Consider the following 18,459-nt stretch of genomic DNA (forward strand, 5'->3'; position numbering starts at 1 on the left):
CTGTTCCTTTGTATTCATGTTATTCAAGCGTACAACTATAACTTTATTTAAAATATGTAATAATATAAGTGAGTACATTGCACTTAACATTGGAAAACAAATTGTCAATTGATAAAAAGCAACCATACAATGAACTATGGGAAGTGTTTACAACATACATCCTATACTGTGAGGTGGATTATGACACTGTGGGGCCAATATGCAGTGTTGTAATAGTTTCCTTATCAGATCCTCATGATATGTGTTAGCAATAAATATATTACAAAAGAGACATACAAGGTTCATGGATCAGTCATCCAGAGTTGAAGTATTTACAAAATAATAATATGCTGAAGTGAACTTTTAGTCATACTTTACAATCAGAAATTAATCATTAGTATTTGTCAAGATTTTCCAAATATAACATGTAGGAGGTAATGGTGCAGTAACAGCTGTACACTGTTTTCTATCATGTCAGGTTCCAAGTATCAGAGTGTTACGTCATGAAATGATTAGCGCAATATCTTTTTCTGTTTCCCAGCCCTCTCCATGGGTTGCATGGCTTCAGGACTGGCGTCTTCGTACAGCGGCTGCTTGATGGTCCTCCAAATCACAAGAACTATCCGAAAGGCAAACAGCACACAGGCTAGAGCCAGCAGCACAACTGAAATGAGAAAAATCAACTATTAAAGTCACAAATATTAATGTAGTAAACAGAAGTTACATCTGAATAAGTTTACTCATACATGTGAGGCAAAACTCTCCTTTTTACTCATCACATCCTGTAATGTATCAGATAATCATAATGATGTTTTGGTTAAATGTTTTCAAGCTGATTGATGGTAGAGATTATAACTTATTTGGAACATAATATTGATATGGAGTTGTATGCAGTCCTACCGATGAAGATGCCATTGCGGCTTGGTGACTCAGCGTCATAGTTTTTGTCCAGGTTTCCACACAGCGCCCAGATCACAACGGGGTAGATGACAAGGATGTAGCGCACGTGTTTATCCAGGACCAGGTTTTCCAAAACAAACCTGTGAAACACACAACACAGACACATCATTTCTAAATCTCACCGATGATTCTGTATGTACTGTCAGCTATGTATTTTCCAAGGGCAGTGAACGCACCACACAAGCAGCACAACAGCCAAAACAGAGTAGGAGATGGTGGCAGCATCTGTCGGAGACATCCCAACTTCATAAGTCAGCACTATGGTCAGATTGATCAGCGTTGCAATTGTTGTCCATGTTGTGTATATCATCACAGCATTCTGGACCTGCAAATAGAGATTCACATTGAGTTTCTGTACTTCAAACACTGTAAACCACATGGTATATGCTAGAAAATAGACACACTGTAGATCAAAAGCATAGAATGTAATGTCAGTCAAGCATAAACTGTTCTGTGATTGGTCATACTAACAATTATACGGTAGCACCACAGGTCTGCGTTGTGGTATTTCTTGAGCCAGGGTCCATAAACATGAAGTCCGTGGCAGATGAAGCAAATCATGGAGTAGTTTGTGCAGATGACCAGGATGAGAAAAACCAATGCAGCAATCATGATCCTTTAGTGAGACAGAAACACGCAAAATAGCTATCATTGTCATACATTATTCCCTCTTTGACATTAACTGCACCGTTTCTTATACGTCATGTAAATAGCCTATACCAGGCTATTCAACTATATTGTTTAGGGGGCCAAATTTTCAGAAAGCTAAGGACCCAGGGGCCAGACAAGCAGGCCTACCACAGCAGTACAGTGCGCAAAAACCTTTTTAATTAAGTCAACAACACAAGCTTTTGATAGGCTGCGAGCACAGGACCAAAGATGTTCTATTACACGGCAGTGCTCTGCTGTTTTTAACAACAAGTCATTCACAAGTTTTCCCCCTGTTTATAAATGTTTGTTTTTTTTTTTAAATAGAAATGATCTGCGAGCCAGTCTGATGTAAACCCCGGGCCGGAGTTGGCTCCTGGGCCGCCAGTTGAATCGGCCTGGCCTGTACATACATTTTAATTTGATTATTTCTATTCATTTTAAATAAATGTATTGAATTAATTATAAACATTTTTCAATTTCAAAGTTATATTGTGTATTAGAATATTTGGTGCATGTTTTTTTTTATGTATATGTAAAAAGTTAGGACACTTGTATTTTTATGTGTCTCTGTTGATGGGCGTTCAGGGAGGCATCCCGAGGCAGCGGCCTCTCTGGAGCACACCTGCACACACAGACACCAGCGAAGGTGTGGCAGGCATCATTGCCCAGCAGGTCGACCACCAACCTGTATCATGATCCTAAACTGTATATGTTAACATATTCTTAAAATCAGGCATTATTTTTCATTTTGTCATTTTTCTAACCTTTTATTACAACCAATACTTTCTGTATCATATTTTACCACTCTATTGAACTACTGGTATTTACTTTAGTGGGGGATCCCTAAGTGATGGCTTGTGTCTTATCTTGTCTTAGGTTATCTTGTCTTAAATGAACAGGGAGTGAGACATGAACAGATACAGGAGACTCTTACCCTCTGTCCCAAACAATCAGCCAGCCGATGTTGAAACACAGATTGATGCACCAGCTAATGAAGAAACCGTAAGGCAGCACTGGAGGGCTGCAGTAGACGTAACCATAACCGTTCCTGCAAGAAGAAAGAACCACAGCTCAGTCCGTCTCGTTCTTTAGAACACTTTCTAAGACCAGCTAGTTTTGGCGGATGATTACACAGGGTATGGGCCAAGTCTAGCACTTTAAAAAGGGATATCAGAGTCATCATTAATATTTGCATTTGTGTTTCCAAACAGGTTTGACCTTATAGGTTTTATTGGTATTATCATGTTTGGAATAAGTCTTTCTTTACTTACTTTCTGAAAAGTCCAATGACGATGTAGATAACCATGATCATCAGCCACACATAGATGATGCTCCAGATGTTGAAAGTCCATCCTGAAGGTGTGATCTGTGTGTCAAACACAGCAGACACATTGCCTGTAGTGGTTTCATAAGGACCTAGGGAGAAAAAGTCACATAATAAGTCAGAATGGAGATGGATGTTAATGTCAAACTAATATTTGTGATTCCTCAACAACCTTAAAAAGTATGTTTACAAAAAAGTTTGACTTACCGATCCCAACTACAGAGAGCCCGTTGAACACCAAACTTATTGCAAAGCCGACAACAAACACCACTACAGCAGCAAAACGTCCGGGATCATGTTTTTCCATTGTGTTTTACTGCTTAAAAAAATTAAAATGAAGCAAAGATGGGGAAGATTTTGTGGTTCACACATGCATAGAGTAGGACATACAATAAGTACATTTCAACACCTTCAATGTTGATGACCTGCACTTGAACCTGACCTCCCTGAGGTAGTGATAACAATAATGTAAAAGGTACAAAGGCTGTTTACACATTTTTTACATATACCTGTGTCATATATCACCAACTCTCTTGAAACCTTTCTTTGAATGTAGTCACCATTACAGCCTAAAAAGTGTCATTTTTAGTTTCAAAGAATTAAGTATTACTGATTTCCATAACTGAAGAGACTGACTGAAGTATGCCTGAGTAACCTCAGGAATGTTCATGTGCCACTACAGCACTCTGAGTGTCCTCCAGGGTTATAAAACGATTGCAGCAAATTAAAAAAAACAGTTCCCATATGATAAAGTACCAATAAAATAAAAACACACATACCTCTCTCTGCAGACACCGGTGTGGGAAACCAGAGTAATTGTGAACAGAACAGGGGACTTCCTACTTTATACAAAAGCCAGTTGTATAACAAGAAGGTTTTATGACCACTCCAAGCGTCACGTGCCAAGCTTATCTTGTAAACAGGTCTATATGGTGAAGTGAATCATAAAAGAAACTATGACTGATTTCAAGGAATGAATGAAAGGCATCCATACAGGTCAACATTAGATAAACGTAGTTTTATATTTTGAACAGGTATAAAAATGTATATATATCATATATATATAATATATATGAAAGGCCTTAAATGTGGCCACTTGATGAATATATCTGAGCTTTGTAGCTTAAAAAAATATATAACAGATATATTTGTTATTCACAATAAACAAACAGTATGTGCTATTGCTGGTGTCTTTGTTTCTTTACGATGTTTGATTGTTGGTCAAGGTCCAGAACTAAACCTTGAGTTGAACCTATAGAGGAGGGAGAGGGACTCGGGCATATCCCTGACCACTGCACAGTGGGAGACTGTTTTAAAACACCACACCAGCTTTATCTAAATGTGTAAGATATACAACTCTTCAAACTAAAATTATACATAGGACTTACAGTACATCAAGCCAAGCAGATTAAAGAAAATGGATAATTCCCCACATTAGTGCTGGCATGGCTGTGTTGTAGCAGGAACACTGGTCAGTGTATTGTGGCATTGAGGAGTTTTTGGAATGAGGTCATCTCAAGACTGTCTTTCATTCATATATTTTGTTTATGTATATTCATCTCATTGAGAAGTAATTGAGAACCCAACAAATGACCCAATTCAAAATTCTGAAATATTTTGTTTTGGTCCATAAAATGCTTTACAATATCTCATACTATATATTTTTTAATTTTGCTGTGGCAACATGACAACATGTGGAAAAGTTTGAGGGGTGTTTATACTAATGCAATGCACATGTCTTAATTATAATACATTTATATTAGGCTTTCTTTATCATGTAATTTATACCATGCATCACAAGTGACTCGCCAAGGACATGATTGTACTTTTGATTTGTTTTGTTGTTTTTTATGTGTTATCTTTCTTAAATGATTCCACAAAAATGATTTCACAAAAAATAAACATTTATTTAAAAAGTACAAAAAAGACAGCGACATCTTCGCATTATTCTTTTAAGGTGAAAATAAGATTGGACTTCTGCAACATCCTATCTTTTATCACATTTGTAGGTTCACCAAAGGAAAACGCATAAATATTTACAAAGCATAAGAAATACATCTCAAAGAAATAATATATAAGAAATAACTGTTCAGCTTTTTTACTGAAAGACGTTTTTATGCCTATCAGCGATTTCCATCGGTGACATGTCATCAGGGTCGACGTCTTTATAAAATGGTCTTTTGATGTGCCTCCAGATCACCAAAACAAGGCGAGCAGCAAACAGGACACAGGCGATGGCCAAAAGGGAAACTTCAGAGGAGACAAAATATCAAAAAGAAGAGTTAGTGTGCATCTGTCCTGTATTTAGGTATAACTGTTTGATGATTGTGATGTAAATGGAATCGTTTCTTCGTAGTTTCTCACCAATGAATTTGTTAGTGCGAGAAGGAAAAGCAGCCACATAGTTTTGGTCAAACACCCCCGTCAGAGCCCAGATCATAGACGGGTAAATGGAGAGAATATACCTCACATGTTTGTCCAGGACAGAGTTTTCCAGGATAAACCTGTAAGAGATCACACATAATCTGTGTGAAATAATCTTATTTTATGAACTTCTTTAAACAGATGTTGTACATTTGTTTTCCTCTAATATGCACGTACCACACCAAGAGCAACACAGTCAAAACAGAGAGTGCAAGAACTGCTGCATCCGATTGGGACATGTTTGCACTATCCACCAACACAATGGTCAGGTTAATGTGGGAAGCAACGGTTGTCCATGTTGCATATATGGCAATGCCATTCTGGACCTGCATGACAGACAGCACAAATGGTTAAGATGATTTTATACATGCAGAATGTCTTTAAAAACGAGAAGGAGGATGGGGCAGCTGACGATGTTGTAGGTGAACATAAATTTGAGCTGTGATACTGACCAACACACGATGGAGCCACAGGTCTACTTTGTGATATTTGCTGAGCCAGGCTCCGTAGCTTTGGAGGCCGTGGCACGAGAAGAGAATCATGGCGTAGTTACTCAACGCAACGAGGATGAGGAGAACCAGAGCAGCAGGCATTATCCTTTAAAGAAAACAATTATGACATATATGTCCAGTCTTGCAGAAAATATGATACATTCAGTCTTAAACAGCCACTCCTATAAAATACAATTCAAGGTGCCGCTGGGGCTCAGTTGGTAGAGTCGGTCATCTCCTAATTGAAATGTCGAGGGTTCAAGCCCCAGCTCCTGGCAGCTACATGTCCGATGTGTCCTTGGGCAAGCCGCTTCTGCTTATTTGTCGTTGGTGTATGAATGTGTATGAATGAGATTAGTTTCTTTTGATGGTCACTTTACATAGAAACCTCTTTCATGGGTGTGAATGGGTAGGTGTGACCAGCAGAAATGATGACACATCTCTGAACAGTCACACGTTTATTTTAAAGTGTCTGTATTTCTAAAATAAACAGCATTCTCCAAATATTGATCGATTTGGTCACACAACATGTCCACTTAGATTCACACCAATCATTAGATTAGTTTGTCAGATTAAGCCAATACTATCAAAATAACTTCACACTAGTTGTCGTTGATTGAGATGGTAGAGAAATAGTTCTGTCTTACGTTCTGTCCCACAGGAACAACCATGTGATGTTGAAGGTGAGATTGCAGCACCAGGCCAGGAAAAATCCATGCGGCAAAACTGCAGGGCTGCAGTACACGTAGCCATAGGCGTTCCTAAAGAGAGATAGTGGATGGTTAACCTCAGCAAACCAGTACCGTCTAAAATAAGCATCATTTATGAGTTCACATTTTAATTGTAACAGAAAGAGTGACTCACTTTCTAAAGATGCCAGAGATGGCATAGACCAACACCAAAGCCAGGAAGGTGTAGATGATCCCCCATATGACAAAGGTCCATCCTGATGGTGTGATCATGGTCATGAATTTGTCTGAAACATTAGCCGTTGGGTTCAAAAACGGAGCTGAGTGAAAACAAATGGAAAAAAATCACATGGATGAAGTTAGCAACATTATAATAAAAGTTAACTTGATAAACTTGAAAGGTCACCAATCGGATAGTATTCCTACAGCTTAAAGTTCAAACATTAAATCTTACAGAACACATTAATAGAACATCAGAACTAACTTTTTCCAGATGCTGCCAGACCAGAGAACACCATGGTGACGATGAAGAAAAGAAGTGCCAGCACAAGGGCAACCACAAGGCTAATTTTGTGTTTTGCCATTGTGGAAAAGTTACCTAAATAGTACAAAAGTATTGTAAAATATAAACCAATGTAAAATATTTGCAGGTTTGATTAGCAGTTTTTAACATATTTAATAATTGGCACCATTTTAAGCATAAATAAGGAAGCATTTGACATGGCCTACCGTGTGTTGTGTGTGAAACAGGACAGGAGCAGTGAAAGAGTAAACCAGCCCAGAGTCAAGGAGAGGCTTTTATTGCCTCCAGTAGAACTGCTTGTGTAACACCATTTTTATCACTCATCAGCACGTGTGCATACTTGTTTGTCATCATAGTGTGCAGACCTTTCCGATAGGTTATACTATAGGTTAATAATCATCTGCTTTATAAGTGGGTTGTTTAATTGTAAACATTCATAACAGATGGACTTTGAAGGCGCGTTTGGTAACACATTTTTATCATCCGATCAGTTTTTGTAACCGACAGATATGACCTTTGTTGTTTTCTTTTATGAAATAATCTATTGCAACCTCAAATGACGTACCTGAGTTAAATAATAAAGGCTCACTTCTATTGATTTTATAATGGAAGAGTAAAGGAAGTGTGTGATGAAAATACACACTTCTACAAAGAAAACAGAGGGGAATCTGTTTGGTTTACCATCTGATGCTCACAAAGGCTCTATATTGTTATGCATAATGAAAAAAAACTTGGGTGTAATGATCAATCATCTGTTGTCCTGAAAAAGAGCACAGTGAATATATCTGCAAAAAGACAAAACAAAGGATTTATTTCCCCCGCTGGTGGAGCTTGTTTTTGACTTCTGTGATTCTCAGTGTCATGCAGCACTGTAACAATACATGGTACATGTGTCTGTCTATTACTTTAAAGTCTAAACTGTTCCACCAATTAAAAATCTGCTTAAAGATTGTAGGCCAACCACTTCAGAGACTCCATGAATCATCCTACTATAAAAGAACGTTAAGGCTTGCTAACAGCATTGTCTCCGACCCTAACCACACCCTGAACAGTGGATTTGAATGATTATCATCAAACCTGAGAACAGGTCCCATGTTTTACTAAGCCAGACTGAAACACCCTTTTGTAGACCAGACAATCCTAGAATTGAATATGAATCCCAGATCAAAGCGTGTCAAAGGCTTCTGAATATCTTTTGGGTTTGAATGTTGTGTCAATTGTCTGACCTATGGAGTAGAGATGTAAACTAAGCTCCTGCTTCAATCCATGTTAAGTTTACAAAGAGCCATCAAGTGCCATTGGTTAATTATATAATGAACAAACCTGGTCGTCATGGTTGCCATATTACATTAAAGACCAACCGTTAATTCTGCATTTGCCTGACCAAAGTTGAACTATCAGACATTTGTTTTTATATCCTCAATAATGGAAAGTCACTGATTATATTTATCCATTAGAGATCCTTATTATACTTTATTTGACGTTGCGTGAGTATTTAAATCAGAATCACTCTATTTACCCTATTTTACTTCTAGTTAGGTAAGTTTAGGTAGTTTCTAAGAATATCTCACTCTGTAAATATTAGACATTGTAATTCTCCCATGACATAAGAGTAACCTGTTCTCAGTGTAGTTGTTGTTCAATGATGTTTGGTAACAGCAGTTTGTCACCTTGTTCAATGCTTTTGTAACTCAGGAGGCATGCAGGATTGATCTTCTATAATCGTGATATAATGAGTTGTGAAATGCTGACACGTCAGTCCAGCTGATTCCCATGTCACCATTCTTGTTTATTTTGTGTAGTGAAGCAGTTATACCTTTGTCTGTGTATTTTCATTAGTAAATTGACTTATAGTGCTGTAGTTTTGCAAAATATGATGTTTTTCAAATGTTAGCATTCCATCACTTATTGCTTTGCAGCTAACACATTGTAAGAATTAGGATTGTACATTTTATATGATAAAGTATTGCACTAATGTTATAGATTTAAAATTGCCCATCTACAGCCCTGTTTACAAGGCAGTTGGCAAGCTTTGTAAAATGTCAATGAAAACAGATGATTTGTAAAACACTGAAACTCCATATATAATTGAATAAGTGCAAATATCTAATGTTAAAACTGAGAAATGTCATGGATTTTTTTTTAAATTATTTTGCATTTTTTAATTTGATGCCAAAAAGCACCTTTAAGGCATGTTTGGGTTTCAATGTTTTGTACAGCATCACATTATTTTAATAATTTAACACAGTGCCCTAACTTGTTTGGAAAAAATTCTCCAAAGAATCTATTAGGTAAAAAAGACTCCGTTTCCTGTATGTTTCTCAAAACATAAAACAATACAACATCTTTAACTTTCCCCATATTTATTGTTGATAGTTACAGCATATAACAGAAGCCAGTTTAAAAAAAAAAAATGTTTTAACAGTTTTTTTTGGGGGGGACATTTGTGTTTTTTTAACGCTTGAGAGATGGGGATCAAAACTAGGTTAATCAAATCTGCAGCAGAATCTCGACACCTTTGTAACCTACATCATTTTAACGCAAACACAACGCACAACATTTATCTTATAACAGTACATGTGTGTACACTTCGAGAACCCAGAAAACAAAGTCTGTGTAAACATGAACACATGGTAATTATATACAGACTCGTCCTCAGTCTCTGAGTTGGTTACCAGAACCGGAACTCTCTGATCCGCAGCGCCTCTTTCCCCTGCGCGCGCGGGCAGTAGCGGCGCGTGTGCGCGTGGTCCCCGGTTGCCTCACAAACTGGGCACGTGTAGCTCCGGAGGATGGGGCAGCTGACTTTGCCATCCTCCGCCTTCAGTCTGTGGGAGCGGTAAACGCGTACAGTCTCTCCGTTCTGCTTGCAGAAGCGGCAGTAATCCGTGGAGGAAGTCCCGCCGCCGCAGCTCGTGTCCGACAGGCTGCTGACTGAGCCAGTACCTGTCGGGCTCGTGCACTCCTCCAGCCGACACGGTGCTACTCTGTTTGTCTGTGGCCCCTCGGTGCCTCTGGGGCCCTCCTCTTGGTTTGCACACAGCCTCTCCAGCAGCCTGCCCAGGTTCATGTAGTCGTGCCACATGTCGAAACAGTCCCGGTTAGAAGAGAACGAGCTCCGGATTTGTTTTTCCATCATTTTCATATTTTGAAATACTCAGTTTCTGCTTCCTCTGGGGCTTCTTATATTTATAGATGTCTGAAAAAAAGAGTTTTGCAACATTGTTTGGCTCAGACAGTAGACAGATTGTTTGGCAGGTGCCTGCAGTGAAATAAATGGTAGCAGTTTTGAGGGTCTCCTTTCATCGAAGGAGTCTATAATCTGGAGTATGACGCTGACCAGCTCGTGACCTCGTCTAGATTTTTTTAATTAAAAAAAAACTATCCTTATGCTATTAGTTATTTTATCTTTTATCTCTTTATTTTATTGTTTTTATTATATTTTTTTAAATGTAATGTGTTATTGTTGCTTAATATCACATTTATTTATTTGCTTTTGAGCTCATATTTTTTATTTTAGTTACAATGTATTGTTGTTTTAAAGACATGTTGCTGTACCTGTGTTTTGTTTGTCATTGGATTAAGGCACAGAGAATCCTCTATTGACCTACCAGCACTCAAAATAGTGGAACTGCTCTTAAGCTATAAATTAAAATTTAACAATTGAATAAGTATTCTTTAAGCAAAACTGATATTTTGAACGTGGGGAGATGGTCTGCCTGTGTGTTTTGGTATTGGGTTCACTAATACAAATATGGCTTTAAAATGTTGCACCTGTCGTGCCCTGAATAGCTCAACACGGGTCATGCAAAGTTCAGGTCATTACTGATTGTCAACAATAGTACCCTGATAAAAAAACACACACACACACACACACACACACACACACACACACACACACACACATATTCAGACAGAAGATAGGTGTAGCATTTTTTTCTTTAGTAGGCTAGTTGATACATTCATTATTTAAAAAAATGTATAATATCAATATACTTTAAAAAAATGTAGGCCTATATGTTTTCTAGGTAAAATAAGACTGGTATTATATATGAGCCTAGCCTAGAGCTTGCTTTGTTTTTCTTTTTTCTCTTATTGTAAATGTATTTGTATTTTTTTATTTTTTTAAATTAGTATTTGTATTTTTTTTATTTTTTTAAATTAGTATTTGTATTTTTTTTTTTCAATGTTTGTACCTCTCACATTATTTGTCAGACGATCCATGACCCGCCTGATGACCGCTGGCGCCGGAGCGTCTCCACTCCACTTCAAACTGTATCTTTGTTAAAAGTTTAAGGTGAATCAAGGCTCACACCTGGCACACGCCTTCCCTTTTTTTCCCCCCGAGGAGCCGACGGCTTCTTTAAAACCTCCATGAAGATATCATGGGGAGGATGACTTTCTGACTTTCTGACTCCATGTATTTTTTAATCCTTTGCAATGTTTGCTTTGTGTAAAGTAGCTGTGTGCAGTGCGTATTGACACTGCGGTACTTACAGCTTGGAAACAAAGACTCCACCAAGAGCCTTTTTGTTTATCGGGAGTCAATATGTATTAAAAACACTAATAAAAGTGTTAAACTGTCGGTGTTTACATTATGTTTTAGGCTACATGCTTGTTTCCCCTTTATTTACAACGCAGAAGCGTCGCGTGGGTGGGGCGGGGTGCGGGGGAAGTTGTGTGTGTGAGGAGGGGGGGGTGCGTCAAATATCACGCATGCGCTGTACCGTACCGGCGACGGCTGGCCTAGCGAATAAGGGGATTACAGAGCCCAATTTGACAGGTCAGTAAATGTTATTCTAACGTAAATAGTTCATATACTTTAACTCTTTTTAATTAGAATATTATTGAAATATTGCCGGTAGCAGTATTTGGAATACAGTAGACAGTCGTATTAGATGACTTTATCGTTACATTCAGAGCTAACGATAGCCAATTCGGCTATGCTAACGGCGGACTATGACATTAGCTTTCTAGCTGATTTAGTTTTGTCTTCCTGGTTGACTTGTGCTTAATTTACCTAATGTTTTTTTTTGTGGTGGTGGTTTGATTATTTGTAAGTAGATGGTGCTGGCAGAGCATAGTTTCAAGAGATAAAACTCCTTCGTTCTTGTCAAGATTACGAAAGCTAACCAGCTAGCTAGTATCCTCAGATGCCCCATTTGTTTAGCTGTGACAGTAAAGCAGCAGTGACGTCATATTAAGGTTGTTATAATGCAGGACAAGTTTTGATACTGACCTAGGTACCCTGCATAGTAATAGTCTGGATTTATTTATCATAATTTACACGCAGAAAATAGATGAACAGTGACCTACTCAGAGAAAAATTGTATATACTGCGACCAAGTAATATATATATATATATATATATATATATATATATATATATATATATATATATATATAAAATGCATTGTTATTCAGTTGTTGGTCTTGATTAGTAGTTTGCTACTCATTAATACAGTTGTCTGCTCCAGGTTGGGAGACTAAACAGATGTCCAGCCTTATCCAAACACAGTCTGTTTACTGTGATGTTTCTATATCTCCTAAGGCTACACAATGAGTCAGGGTAAGGACAATGCTCGACTCAAGAGCTACAAGAACAAGTCCCTCAACACAGATGAGATGAGAAGACGGAGGGAAGAGGAAGGCCTACAGCTCCGCAAACAGAAGAAGGATGAACAGGTGAGACAATATGTAGATCTCCTTTAATACTCTGTCCTGGAGGTACAAATGCTGTAAAGGTATTCGGACTACTTTGACAAGTAAAAGAGAATAAGAAATATGCTTGGGCCAAAATCCTTTATTTTAATTTTATTCAATTACAGCTTTTCAAGAGGAGGAATGTTGCCACAGTGGAGGATGATGGCCTTCCTGAGGAAGATGGGATGGCCGACAGTGGCTACCTGGAGTCCCAGGCTAACAACATTGACCCACTCATGGTGGGAAAAGTTACATTCACCAATCTGGTCTATGATACTAATAAAAACAAATCTGCTATCCATCTTCTTGTCAGATATGAATAAATCTCTCTCTGTGCTATACAGGGTGGGGTGATCTCTGAGGATATGACTCAAATGATATTCTCTAGCGCCCCTGAGCAGCAACTAATAGGCACTCAGCGCTTTAGGAAACTCCTCTCTAAAGGTAAGGGAACTATAGAATACTTATTATTCCTCCTGGATACTTTTCTCCTCTTTGAGCTTGACTTTTTTTTGATTGACTGATTGACACTTTTTTAATTTAATTTTAATACTTGAGTAATTATTTGTGTCTATAGATAATAAGATAAAATATATTGCTATATCATTTTTTCATAAGTTTTTCACCTTCCTTCTCTTTTAAACAGAGCCCAACCCACCCATTGATGAAGTCATTGCCACTCCAGGAGTGGTGGAGCGCTTTGTAGAGTTCCTGAAGAGGAGAGAAAACTGCACATTGCAGGTACTTTTCTTTAGCAGTAGGGCAGGTTTGCAGATGCTTACTAAGCTAAGTATCCTTGAGCCTTTGATTTATTGGACTTCTTGTGGTTCTTGTGTGTCATGAACCCTTTCTGCACTAATAATGAGTTTCAATGCTCTTGTGTTTTGTTCTGGTGAAAACTAGGTTTAACCCAAAATTTAAAATGTATCATGAATATATATTTTTGACTCTTTTTTTTTTTTTTAGTTTGAGGCTGCGTGGGTTTTGACCAACATTGCATCGGGAACATCCCATCAGACTCGTGTGGTAATCCAGGCAGGAGCTGTGCCCATTTTCATAGAGATGCTCTGCTCGGATTTTGAAGACGTACAAGAACAGGTGAGGAGGATGCTGCCCAACTGATCATCACTAACTACAGACAGTCACTCAAACTTCTCATACGATGTTTCACCAGTATGACTTTTATGTAAATAATAACATTTACTTTGTTAACCTCCCTGGTTGATTTAAACTGACCTGAACTATTGGTTGTCCCCTCAGGCAGTTTGGGCCTTGGGGAACATAGCAGGAGATAGCACAGAATGCAGAGACTTTGTCATAGACTGCAACATCCTGCCTTCTCTGGTGCAGTAAGTACTAACTCGAAATTTCTTCTTCCTCCTACATCTTCTTATTACACTCAAAAAATAAGGAGTGACTTTGATCATGTGTTCTTCTTAAAACATATTTTGTACGTCTGCAGGTTGTTGGCCAAACAGAATCGCCTAACGATGATGAGGAATGCAGTGTGGGCGCTCTCAAACCTGTGCAGAGGAAAGAACCCACCTCCAGACTTTGCTAAGGTAAATTACCAAGATAAACATATCACTATGGCAACAACACCCTTCTCACACTGCTCAAGTGTATCATATTCTCATTTTAACCAGGTCTATAGTCTCCCTATGAAGTTGGTTATGTCTTAAATGGAAAATCTTGCCCTCTCCCACTACATTTCTTTGTCCTTTTTTATTCTCCAGGTGTCCCCATGTCTCAGTGTGCTGTCCTGGCTGCTGTTTGTTAATGACACAGACATCCTGGCAGATGCATGCTGGGCACTGTCTTACCTGTCTGATGGCCCAAATGACAAAATCCAGGCAGTTATTGACTCAGGGGTCTGTCGCAGGCTGGTGGAGTTACTCATGTAAGGCTTTAAATATATAATACACACTTGTAATTGTTTAGCATTACACAACTGAAATATTTATTGTTTGAGAAGAGCTGTTTTCACTTTGACAGTCACAGGATGTCCCATGTGTACCAATTCTGAAAGTACCCATACAGTATTCAAGTTTAAAAATGCATTAAAAGGAAAAGTCAGGGAACTCATGTAAATAACTCTATAAAATCACAAGTCAGTGAAGAGCAGAAATGAAGATTGAAGAAATGTTTGTATCAGTTTCAGGGTTCTGAAACAATATCTTAGCAGTTGTACATAACAATATTACAACTCTGATTTGTTCTAGGCACACTGATTATAAAGTGGTTTCTCCTGCACTGCGAGCTGTGGGAAACATAGTTACTGGAGATGATCTACAGACACAGGTAAAGGCAGTGTATGCACACTTGCTACATTTGAAGGTTGTCACTGAATACTTAAAAATAAATATTTATTTGTATTTTGTGTCCCTGCCTAGGTGATTTTGAACTGCTCAGCACTGCAGTCCCTTCTCCACCTCCTGAGCAGCCCAAAGGAGTCCATCAAGAAGGAAGCCTGCTGGACCATCTCCAACATCACCGCTGGGAACCGAGCACAAATACAGGTGTGTGTACGTCATTGTAAAGGGTATTAATTTGGAGATGGTTTTATTACAGAGGTTGAATGCCTGTTTTTCCTTTTAATCATTTGTTCTCTCTTTGTAGATGGTGATAGATGCAGGTCTGCTGCCTCCTCTCATCACTATCCTGCAGGTAGCAGAGTTTCGCACAAGGAAGGAGGCAGCCTGGGCTATTACTAACGCCACCTCAGGGGGCTCTGCAGAGCAAATTAGGTACAATAATGGCATAAGGTCTTTATATTTGAAAGCTAATTTAAATGATGGAGGTATTGTAGAATAATCTGCAAATAAAATCCCAAAACTTTTTACAGCATATTTAGCTAATTGATGGAGGAACTTTGAGAAACACACTGGTATTGATATTTCAAAGAAGTACAAAACCTCCCTTAGCTGTCATAGTGACTGTTGTTTAATTTGATCATTTCATGCAATTGTGTTTTTGACGATTAAACCAATAATACGCACAAAAAGAATCGTTTGCTTTAAATGCATGTTTTTGTTGTGTTGCTCTCTGCAGGCACCTAGTGGAGCTGGGCTGTATAAAACCTCTCTGTGACCTGCTCACACTTATGGACTCGAAGATAGTTCAGGTGGCTCTAAACGGCATCGAGAACATCCTGCGACTGGGAGAACTCGAGGCCAAGAGGGGCGGAGGCATCAACCCCTACTGTGCACTCATTGAAGAAGCTTATGGTAAGTGTACATGCACACTATTAAAGAGATGACATTTATGATATTCTTAATTTACCCACCTGATTCACCAATGTACTTCAGGCAGTTCAATTTGATAAGTAAACCGTTGATCAATTACTTTTATTGCTGGCAGTTGATAATCAATAGACTGACTAATGATCGAAGTGATACATTCCTTCCTCTCTCTAAGGTCTGGACAAGCTGGAGTTTCTGCAGGGCCACGAGAACCAGGAAATCTACCAGAAAGCCTTCGACCTGATCGAGCGCTACTTTAACACGGAGGACGAGGACCCGTCTCTGGCCCCCGCCGTCGACCTGCAGCAGCAGCAGTTCCTCTTCCAACAGTGCGAGGCCCCGATGGAAGGCTTCCAGCTATAATACTCAATCCTTCCTTGCGCCATCTTCATCCTCACCTCAGCTCAATTCTCTCACCCTCTGCCCACTGCAGTCATTAAGGGTCACAACGACAAGGAAGACCCTCAGCTCCCCTCCTCCGACTTCCTTACTTCCCTTCTCATCGTCAGAGAGATTGATTTAATCACTATCATGATTATGAAAAATGTAACATCACAGGAGCACGTGTGTGGGTACCTCCAGTGTGGGTCAAGTTCTGCAGTCCCGTCCGCCAGTTCGTGAAGGTTTCCCCACATCATTCTGTTTCGGGCCAAGATCACCTGTGCTCTGCGCCTGAACTCCACCTACCTGTTACGGCCCCAGCATCTCTTACTAGCAGAGTTTCACGTAACACCACCCTTTCTTAATTTTTTGGGTTTTCTCCTCCATTCCAGAAGCACCTCTCTGTGTCCCTGTAGGATCCCTATCTCTGATTAATTGGGAGTTTGTAAGACTGCACTGCTTGTCTGATTGAAGCATTTATGACTCGCAAGACAGACAAACATGGACGTGATTTTGACCCCCCTCCCTTCCACACACACACACACACACGAGGAAGAATGACCTTACCTTAGCACTGGACTGACCACAAGGCGCTGACAACACATTTGACCATGGGAGTCCCACCCCAAGGACTCAACTGACCTCAACAAAAGGCACTGAAATTACTCAAAAACAGGAGGTTGAATTGACGTCACCTTCTCTTCAACCATTCTACAAGTGACCATGGATGGACAAATTAAGTAAATGACGGAGCGGTGGAGCTTGTTGGTGGCGAATGAGGCTTCTCATGTTCCCTCCGGGATTTCATATCATGCATTCCTTTATCCAGCAATGGGACTCTCCTCCTGCACAGGCTCCATCCTGAAGAGTTTAGACTGCCTCCTGCCTCTGGTGTGATGTGAATAAAAACCCATGGAACAATGGGAATTGGAGTCTTCCCTTGCACTGAGACAATTAGACAGACTTGGACGAGACTAAACAGACTATTTAACCCTGGAATCTGTCCGGCGGTAGACCAGCGGGAATTTTTATTATCTTTCCATATTTTCATTTCATTTGCAGCACTTTAGTTCGAGACTGACACCTGCTCTTGGAGAATATACCGTAGTTTTTACATTTGACTATTTAATTGGTTGACGACACAGCTCTTCCCTCCTCAGGAAGAGAAGCGTAAAGAGGTGTGGTCTGAATCCTCGCTCCCATCCTGGTATGACAATGATCCCCTCACAGTTGACCCTTCCTACAAAGGGATCTAAGCAGATTGTGGACTGAAACTGTTAGCACACTAAAAACAATCAGAAGATCATTCTGCCTCAGCAAAGCTATAAGAACTTTATTGTGACAAAGTAAATAAGACTTTTCTGGAAAACTGGCCGTTTAGCTGTTAGCAGTCTAAAACATGACCTTCCAACACGTGTTCATGTAGGATTTTCCAATTTGATCATGCCAAATCATCGAAACATATTTGAGCTATCGGGTATGAAGTCTGGGTCTTTTTTTTTTTAAACATGTTTTTTTCTTAGTTGGGGTTAGCATCTGTCATCTTGCTGATGGTGCCATTATCCTTCTTCTACAGAAATCCTTCCAAATAATTTCAACAAAAATCCAGATACAAACTTGAAAATACTGGTGGTCACCTTAGCTAACAGAAAACTGAATGTTTGTTTACAAAGTTCTCTTTTGCTTATCTTTTGTCCGAATCTCAAAAAGATGACCAGCTCTACATGTTAATTACTGTTTGTTGTACTGAGTTTGTGCAGCTGTCCTGTTATGCCATTTGCATAAAAGCCGTTTCATGAACCACAGTGTAACTGAATCACTTTCATTGCAGTGACTTTACAGGTTTCCACTTGCCGGTAAGTACTTCCTTTACCAGGACATTGAAATGCAACTGAAGACGTGGTTACAGCTCGTACTTGTCTCATTATTATTTTCACATTTGATTTAGAAATTAGAAGGCAAATTAAACATTTCAGAAGCCTGGGTAATGACGTCAAACTCATTATTTTGTAAGTCAACATTCAGAAACCTAAAAGAATACATGGCACATAAATCTACCAAAGATTCCCTCTAGACGTTAGTTAAATCTCAA

At 39.1% G+C, this 18,459-nt stretch overlaps 4 protein-coding genes across 5 annotated transcripts; 1 reads left to right on the forward strand and 3 right to left on the reverse strand.

Annotated features, from left to right (window-relative positions):
- Window positions 1-30: 30 nt before the first annotated feature.
- On the reverse strand, window positions 31-3,785 carry LOC109993318 (uncharacterized). 2 transcript variants are annotated; one of them, XM_020646253.3, is made up of 8 exons: window positions 3,694-3,785; window positions 3,122-3,230; window positions 2,862-3,006; window positions 2,525-2,638; window positions 1,411-1,555; window positions 1,116-1,264; window positions 880-1,019; window positions 31-643 (listed from the first exon to the last, which is right to left on the reverse strand). In XM_020646253.3, exons 2-8 carry the CDS (start codon window positions 3,219-3,221, stop codon window positions 492-494), a joined length of 945 nt encoding a protein of 314 aa, XP_020501909.2. In that variant the 5' UTR covers window positions 3,222-3,230; window positions 3,694-3,785; the 3' UTR covers window positions 31-491. The 2 variants fall into 2 exon arrangements, with proteins under 2 accessions (XP_020501909.2, XP_020501917.2); XM_020646261.3 differs by having other exon boundaries at window positions 3,122-3,233; window positions 3,694-3,735.
- Window positions 3,786-4,797: 1,012 nt separating this feature from the next.
- si:ch211-161h7.5 (uncharacterized) lies at window positions 4,798-7,332 on the reverse strand. Its single transcript, XM_020646330.3, has 8 exons — window positions 7,248-7,332; window positions 7,003-7,116; window positions 6,694-6,838; window positions 6,477-6,590; window positions 5,791-5,935; window positions 5,516-5,664; window positions 5,279-5,418; window positions 4,798-5,164 (listed from the first exon to the last, which is right to left on the reverse strand). The coding sequence occupies exons 2-8, from the start codon at window positions 7,100-7,102 to the stop codon at window positions 5,013-5,015; spliced, it is 945 nt and encodes a 314-aa protein (XP_020501986.1). The 5' UTR covers window positions 7,103-7,116; window positions 7,248-7,332; the 3' UTR covers window positions 4,798-5,012.
- A 2,055-nt stretch (window positions 7,333-9,387) lies between these two features.
- Window positions 9,388-10,478, reverse strand: LOC109992889 (nanos homolog 1-like). Its single transcript, XM_020645673.2, has one exon. It carries the CDS (start codon window positions 10,184-10,186, stop codon window positions 9,713-9,715), a length of 474 nt encoding a protein of 157 aa, XP_020501329.2. The 5' UTR covers window positions 10,187-10,478; the 3' UTR covers window positions 9,388-9,712.
- Window positions 10,479-11,744: 1,266 nt separating this feature from the next.
- Window positions 11,745-18,167, forward strand: kpna1 (karyopherin alpha 1 (importin alpha 5)). The gene is made up of 14 exons (XM_020645547.3): window positions 11,745-11,824; window positions 12,593-12,726; window positions 12,870-12,983; window positions 13,089-13,188; window positions 13,391-13,485; window positions 13,711-13,842; window positions 14,005-14,093; window positions 14,207-14,306; window positions 14,481-14,644; window positions 14,967-15,045; window positions 15,138-15,263; window positions 15,364-15,491; window positions 15,796-15,971; window positions 16,162-18,167. Exons 1-14 carry the CDS (start codon window positions 11,758-11,760, stop codon window positions 16,347-16,349), a joined length of 1,692 nt encoding a protein of 563 aa, XP_020501203.1. The 5' UTR covers window positions 11,745-11,757; the 3' UTR covers window positions 16,350-18,167.
- Window positions 18,168-18,459: the final 292 nt, after the last annotated feature.

This window comes from Labrus bergylta, chromosome 20 (genome assembly GCF_963930695.1).
Source record: "Labrus bergylta chromosome 20, fLabBer1.1, whole genome shotgun sequence".
Taxonomy (NCBI): Eukaryota; Metazoa; Chordata; class Actinopteri; order Labriformes; family Labridae; genus Labrus; species Labrus bergylta.